Here is an 8,240-nt window from a genome sequence, read left to right as displayed (position 1 = left end):
CAGACAGGCCAAAACTCCATTCCACCAAAACAAACTGCTCACCAAAAGGGCATCATTTTCACAGTATTATTCCAACCTCATAGTGTGGAAATATACAGTACCTATCAGAAGTTTGGACACCTACTCATTCTACATTGTAGAATAATAGTGAAGACATCAAAACTATGAAATAACACATGTAATAAAAAGTGTTAAACAAATCAAAATATATTTTATATTTCAGATTCTTCAAAAGTAGCCACCCTTTGCCTTGATGACAGCTTTGTACACTCTTGGCATTCTCTCAACCAGCTTCACCTGGTATGCTTTTCTAACAGTCTTGAAGTTACCACATATGCTGAGCACTTGTTGGCTGCTTTTCCTTCACTCTGCGGTCCAAACCATCTCAATTGGGTTGAGGTCGGGTGATTTTGGAGGGCAGGTCATCTGATAAAGCACTCTCACTCCTGTGATCAAATAGCTGTAACACAGCCTGAAGGTGTGTTGGGTCATGGTCCTGTTGAAAAACAAATGATAGTCCCACTAACTGCAAACTAGATGGGATGGTGTATCGCTGCAGAATGCCGTGGTAGCCATGCTGGTTGAGTGTGCCTTGAATTCTAAATAAATCACAGTGTCACCAGCAAAGCACCATCACACCACCTCGCTTCACAGTGGGAACCACACATGCAGAGATCATCCGTTCACCTACTCAGCGTTTCAAAGACAGCGTTTAGAACCAAAAATCTTGAATTTGGATTCATCAGACCAAAGGACAGATTTCCACCGGTCTAATGTCCATTGCTCGTGTTTCTTGGCCCAAGCAGCTCTCTTCTTATTATTGGTGTCCTTTTAGTAGTGGTTTCTTTACAGAAATTCAACCATGAAGGCCTGATTTGTGCAGTCCTCTGAACAGTTGATGTTGAGATGTATTACTTGAACTCTGAGAAGCATTTATTTGGGCTGCAATCTGAGGCTGGTAACTCGAATGAACTTATCCTCTGCAGCAGAGGTAACTCTGGGTCTTCCTTTCCTGTAGCAGTCCTCATGAGAGCCAATTTCATCATAGCGCTTGATGGGTTTTGCAACTGCACTTGAAGAAATTATCAAAGTTCTTGAAATGTTCCGTATTGACTGACCTTCATGTATTAAAGTAATGATGGACTGTTGATGGACTATCTGGTCTAAAATGTAAATGAAATGTATGAAACAAGAATATATTATATATAACAAGCCTACATCTATTTGCAACAATTCAGCAAGTAGTATCATACAGGTACAGTAAACTTACAGGATACTTTCCTCTTGTCCTAAATCAGCTTTTTAGAGCGCACTTTATTCCGTTGCTGGTGATTGAACACTCAAGGGCATCTGACGCTTTTTAGCACGTGACTTAAAATAAATATTGAAAAGAAGCGGCAAGTGCAGTTTGAACAAGTGAAACTGTTTGTCTCGCATACGCCCGGTCTCACTTGTACATACCTTGGATCTTGCTATCTGAAATAAAACTTTCGAGGAGGACTTGTTTTGACGTTTTGTATTTAAGTAATCTATCAATGCATTGTTATCGCATCTGTGATGTCTGACAGCGATATTTCTGGCAGCTTTCTACACAGCAAGAATCAAAACATGTTATTACTTGAAAGATGTGAGGTAAGTGTTAAATAGCGTAAATAGAAACGTTACTTTAATAATGTATTAGGCAGTGGTGTAAAGTACTTAAGTAAACATACTTTAAAGTACTACTTAAGTCGTTTTTATGGGTATATTTACTTTACTATTTATATTTTTGACAACATTTACTTCACTACATTCCTAAAGAAAAATGATGTACTTTTTATTCCATACATTTTCCTGACACCCAGAAGTACTTGTTACATTTGGAATGCTTAGTAGGACAGGAAAATGTCCAAATTCACACACTTATCAAGAAAACATCCCTGGTCATCACTACTGCTGCTAATCTGGCCGACTCACTAAACACACGTGCTACGTTTGTAAATGATGCCAGAGTGTTGGATTGTGCCCCTGGCTGTCCATAAATAACAATACAATCTGGTTTGCTTAATATAAGGAATTAGAAATGATATATACTTTTACTTAGTAGTATATTTTAGCAATTAAATTGACTTTTGATACCTAAGTATATTTAAAACCAAATACTTTTAGACTTTTACTCAAGTAGTGTTTTACTGGGTGACTTTCACTTCTACTTGAGTCATTTTCTATTAAGGTATCTTTACTTTTACTTAAGTATGACAATTGGGTACTTATTTCACTACTGGTATTAGGCTTATTTGGTTACCACTTTTTAATTTTCACTTGTATTTCTATTTCATTGAATATTTTGTATGATAAAATATAATCTACACCAGCAACATTGTGTTGAGTGACCACACAAAGATCAGTCAAAGCTAAAGAGCAACAGCTTGTATGTGATATTCTAATAGTGACAAACGTAATACAGGCCAACTGTACCTCAGCTGCAGAGCTCTGGTGATGATGGTGATGAAGACAGGAGACTAAAAAGAAGGGAAAAGAACAGGGTTGCAGCGAAGAACAGCCGAAAAAAACAGACACAAAGAGCGGATGAGCTGCATGAGGTGGGTCAGTGCATGCACAACAGACTCCTCATCATCACACAACTCCTATTTTGACATAGTCTAACATTTTTTGTTATATGACGGTAATGACACAGCTATCAATGTCACACTCATTCTCTCGATCAAGTAGATCAGGGATTGGCAACTTTGAAGGGGGTGGGGACCACAAAAAATCTGAACTCATGAGGGGCCGCAGTGGCTCGCGGGTCTGTGTACCCACCCACCCACCGAATTGCAAGCAAATCATTTTAGTGCCCCTCCCCCCTTGACAGCAGAGATACATTTTTTAAGTTTAGTAGTATATTTCGTGCAATTCTACACATTTTGCCATGTGATGTAGAGAAAATGTTGCAGTTTTAAACCAAGATTGCTGCAATTCTATACATTTTGTCATGGGGCGGAGAGACGATTAAGCAATTTTAGAACTATACTGAACAAAAATATAAACGCAACAATTTCTATCGAGTTACAGTTCATATAAGGAAATCAGTAAATTCATTAGGCCCTAATCTATGGATTTCACATGACTGGGAATACATCTGTTGGTCACAGATACCTTAAAAAAAGATAGGGGGGTAGATCAGAAAGCCAGTCAGTATCTGGTGTGACCACCATTTGCCTCATGCAACGCAACACATCTTCTTCGCATAGGCTGTTGATTGTGGCCTGTGGAATTTTGTCCCACTCCTATTCAATGGCTGTGCAAAGTTGCTGGATATTGGCGGGAACAGGAGCACACTGTTGTACACGTTGATCCAGAGCATTCCAAACATGCTCAATGGGTGACATGTCTGGTGAGTGCAGGCCATGGAAGAACTGGGACAGTTTCCATGAATTGTGTACAGATCCTTGCGACATGGGGCTGTGCATTATCATGCCGAAACATGAGATGATGGCGGCGGATGAATAGCACGACAATGGGCCTCAGGATCTTTTCAAGTTTCAAATGACAAGTTTCAAGTTTCAAACGACAATGGATCTTGTCATGGTATCTCTGTGCATTCAAATTGCCATCCCAAATTGCCATAAGCTACATTATCCGTAGTTTATGCCTGCCCATAACATAACCCCACCGCCACCATGGGACATTGTTCACAACATCAGCTGTCTGCCATCTGCCCGGTACAGTTGAAACCAGGATTCATCCGTGAAGAGCACGCTTCTCCAACGTGCATGCAGATGAGCTTCTGTAAGAAGGTTTCTAACAGTTTGTGCAGAAATTCTTCAGTTGTACAAACCCACAGTTTCATCAGCTGTCCGGGTGGCTGGTCTCAGACGATCACACAGGTGAAGAAGCCGGATGTGGAGGTCCTGGGCTGGCGTGGTTACACGTGGTCTGTGGTTGTGAGACCGGTTGGATGTACTGTCAAATTCATTAAAAATGACATTTGAGGCAGCTTATGGTAGAGAAATTAACATTCAGTACTCTGGCAACAGCTCTGGTGGACAATGCTGCAACATCTGTTGCATTGTGTTGTGTGACAAAACTGCACATTTTAGGGTGGACTTTTATTGTCCCCAGCACAAGGTGCACCTGTGTAATGATAATGCTGTTTAATCAGCTTCTTGATATGCCACAGCTGTCAGTTGGATGGATTATCTTGGCAAAGGAGAAATGCTCACTAACAGGGATTTAAAAAAAAAAATGTGTGCACAGAATTTGAGATAAATTCGCTTTTTGTGTGTATGCAAACATTCTGGGATCTTATATTTCAGCTCATGAAACATGGGACCAACATTTTACATGCGTTGCGTTTATATTTTGTCCAGTGTAATTTCATGCAGTTCTACTAATTTTGCCATGGAGTGGAGAGGAAAATTAGCTGTTTTAAAGTAAATTTCCTGCAATTCTACATATTTTGCCATATGTAAGAAATGGGGGGGTGGGGGGTGGAATTGATCTGAACACCTTCATGCGGCAGTTGCCCATCCCTGAAGTAGATTAATATTTTACTCAACTCTGAAAGTAAGACTATAAAGTAACTGAGCCCAGTTTGTCCTATACAGGCATATGAGTGTCTGGAGCAGAAGAACAGACAGCTGAAGAAGGATGTGCAGTTTCTGTCTGAGGAGCAGAGGCGTCTAACGGAGGCCCTCAAGGCCCATGAGCCTCTCTGTCCCATCATGCACTGTGTTGCCAACCTGGGGTCAGGGACGTTGGGACCCAGGGATGTAGGGGTCCCCTCCTGTCTGCCCAGATAGCCAACATACAATGCACAGACCACAGAGACAAACCAACGTGGGAGACTTGTAAACAGAGTTAACAGGTCAGATTATATGTCCTCATCTGTCCTTTTTATTCTCGGCGTCAATTGTTTTTGTACAGTTTGAATCAAGTTGTAATTGAATAATTATAGGCTTAGGTAATAAGCTTTGTTTCAGATGTTCAAATTGCTTTTCCTGTTTAAATGTTTCGTATAATACATTGAACATAAATTGCATATCCCTTTCCCATGAGACCGTTTCCCTTTGCTTCTGATAAATGTGGTTACCACACCTCTTATCACATGTGTTTTGGTTAACCAAACTGGTTTACCAGTACCTGGGCTTGACCATGTGGGAACTTACTTATACTTTACCAGAAAAAATAAACCATTAAAATGTTTTTGGTTTCTTAGTCCCTAATCTAAAACATGTAATACACTGGCTATTACCAATGGATTCATGCAATTCAACACTTAATTGATCAAATGAAAGAATCAAATCACTTAATCCAACTATCATATGTACAGTTTTATTATTATTGTTTGTTAGCTCGTGTTATGACATTGTTATAGAGTGTACCCTCTCTTCCCTATAATGTGGGTAAATATTCACTAACCTCATTACGTCTTCTTTTCATAACTTAAAAAAATTAAATACGTTTGAAGCATGCCATTATCATTCACTAAGTCAATAAAAGGGGCAACATTTGGGGAATTCTTGTCACCATCAATGATCTACAGCATGTATGATCTATCTTGATGACATGACTGCAGGCTTCTCTAAAATGTTATTATGAATGGATGGATACATTCACAGTAGTAATTGGCAAGGCTTCTTCTACTAAATGCAGGCTGACCACTGAGAAATGTGAAAGACTCTTCATCCACACAGACAGTTCATTTCATACCAAAGGATTTATAGACTTCTGCATACTGCATTTGAGGGGGATTGTGGTGATTATAATAAAGCCTTTTGTGTGGATCGCTTCTTCATACCGGTATGCACTTCTTCTTAGTTATTTTCTCTTCGAACTTTCTCTTCTCACTTTCAAATGAGCACAGACTACTTGGACTTCCACCACACAACACAGAGGATACTACTTTCACTTCAGTCCAGGAGATTTTAGGGCATAATGAGGTATATCATTAGTATATTAGTATACACAATCATATTTTATTTTTCTTTAAAAAAGTATGTTTTCCCCACACCAGATACAAACATACACATACGAACAACAACTTACTGTACAGACGCCCACAAACAATGACTACATCTCATCTGCCCAGACCTGCATGCTCACACCCCCATCACTAGTGCCTGCATTATTGCCACGTGGCCTTCAATTGTACCAATTTGTTTTTCTCGGTCGCCCATGCTATTTCAATATTTCAATGATAAATCATTATGTTAGTGATGGCGGATTGATTGAGTTCCACGTTTTTAGTATACGGTTTTTCAAGATGAGTGATGAGAGAATCGTCCAGCCCATTGGGTATCTCACTACACCCCCATATGCCATGTCTTGAAATATGCAGACAGACAGATTAAAAGTATGTTTACAGTGTAATACTTCTTCTGACAGCCAACTTTTTAGCTCCACCCATAACTTTGGACTTTATAGCATTCCCAAAAAGCATGGATTATTGAGTCCTAGTTCGTTTTACACTTAAAACATGACTCTGCCATTGTGCTGTAGAATCTGTGATTTGTCTCTTTTATAATAAATTCTATATATTAGTTTGTACTGGATTAAGCGTAGATTTTCGTTAACTGTAATTTCATTAGTTATGCTCAGACATTCCCTCCATCTTGTGCCAAGATGTGTTCTTTTTATGTCTTAGTTCCAATAGTTTATATTTTTTTCTAATTGTCAATTGGATATGCTCTCTGCAAGGTTTTACATATCTTGCCTATCATATGATCATCCTTTTCTGACTCAAATAAGTTTCCCTTAAGGTTGCTTTGATGTCCAAAAGATTTCAAATATACATTTTGTGATATGTAACATTTAAGTTGCATGTTTTTTTAAATATCTAGATATTTGTATTCAGGACAAAAAGTGAATTGCTGTGCCACATTACTTTAGTGTCTTGGAATATTTGTATTCTGTACAGACTTCCTTCTTTTCACTCTGTCAATTAAATGAGTATTGTGGATTAACTACAATGTTGTTGATCCGTCCTAATTTTTCTCCTATCACAGCCATTAAACTCTGTAAAGTCACCATTGGCCTCATGGTGAAATCCCTGAGCAGTTTCTTTCCTCTTTGGTAACTGAGTTAGGAAGGACGCCTGTATCTTTGTAGTGACTGGGTGTATTTGATACAACATCCAACAGTTAGTAACTTCACCATGCTCAAAGGGATATTAAATGTCTGATTTTTCATTTTTACCAATCTACCAATAGGTGCCCTTCTTTCCAAGGCATTTTCAAACCTCCCTGGTGTTTGTGGTTGGATCTGTGTTTGAAATTCACTGCTTGACTGAGGGATCTTACAATTACCTGTATGTGTGCGGTACAGAGATGAGGTTGTCATTCTAAAATCACGTTAAACACTATTATTGCACACAGAGTGAGTCCATGCAACTTATTATGTGACTTGTTAAGCACATTTTTCTCATTAACTTTATATAGGCTTGCCATAACAAAGACATTTCAGCTTAGAAGTTGAAAAACATAATTCCACATTGACATTATGGGGTATTGTGTGTAGGCCAGTGACAAAATATCTCAATTTAATAAACGTTTTATTCAGGCTGTAACACAAGAACATTTGGAAAAAGTCAAGGGGTGTGAATACTTTCTGAAGGAACTGTACATTGGTCAGTCCAAAATAGTTTTTTAATTCTGTCATAGAAATAAATGTATTTCCTGTTACCATTTACGGTGTCTATGCCTTTAGTTTTCCATGTGGACCAATTTATAGGTGAATTTTGAAACGCTATCCAAGGATTGTTCCATAGGCTTGTGTTTTTAGGGAGTGATATTGGTTTTTGTAGAATGTTTCATTTTCTTCCATATTGCTATATTATTAACTGAAGTTAATGTTCTTAGCTTTATCCTTTGAAAATAGACACGTAAAAAATATTCTAGTGATAAGCTTGCTCATCTTCAATATGTACCCATTGTTCCTCTTTAGTGCATTTAACTATATGTCACAAATAAAAAAGTATTGGGTAGCGAGTTGATACAATTCCAAGTCTTGAAGGTTAAAACCACCCTCAGACTTAGAAATATGTAAAACATTTTTTTCTATGAATGTTATTTGCCAATAAAGTCTATCATGACCGACTATACTTTTTTAAAGAATGTCTTCTCTGGGGTAATTGGTATAAACTTTGGGAGCCATGCCAATCTAAAGAGGTTTATTTTACCTGTAAAATATATGGGAAGATTGTTTAATTAGATCTGCTTTCATATTGTTGAGTAATGGAATAAAGATATCTTTATATA

General features: G+C 38.2%; 1 protein-coding gene across 1 annotated transcript; it reads left to right on the top strand.

Annotated features, from left to right (window-relative positions):
• Positions 1-55: 55 nt before the first annotated feature.
• batf3 (basic leucine zipper transcription factor, ATF-like 3) lies at positions 56-8,240 on the top strand. The gene is made up of 3 exons (XM_071370182.1): positions 56-1,632; positions 2,463-2,582; positions 4,590-8,240. Exons 1-3 carry the CDS (start codon positions 1,558-1,560, stop codon positions 4,782-4,784), a joined length of 390 nt encoding a protein of 129 aa, XP_071226283.1. The 5' UTR covers positions 56-1,557; the 3' UTR covers positions 4,785-8,240.

The sequence above is a fragment of the Salvelinus alpinus genome, chromosome 27 (assembly GCF_045679555.1).
Source record: "Salvelinus alpinus chromosome 27, SLU_Salpinus.1, whole genome shotgun sequence".
NCBI lineage: Eukaryota > Metazoa > Chordata > Actinopteri > Salmoniformes > Salmonidae > Salvelinus > Salvelinus alpinus.
Note: the sequence above shows the minus strand (reverse complement) of the source record. Positions and strands in the feature narration are given on the sequence as shown.

Excerpts from the sequence above, each read along its gene's own strand:
- batf3 (XM_071370182.1), top strand. The coding sequence starts at position 1,558 with ATGTCTGACAGCGATATTTCTGGCAGCTTTCTACACAGCAAGAATCAA. Across the intron at positions 1,633-2,462 it reads TATTACTTGAAAGATGTGAG|CTGCAGAGCTCTGGTGATGA; the intron begins GTAAGTGTTAAA and ends ACTGTACCTCAG. Across the intron at positions 2,583-4,589 it reads GAGCGGATGAGCTGCATGAG|GCATATGAGTGTCTGGAGCA; the intron begins GTGGGTCAGTGC and ends TGTCCTATACAG.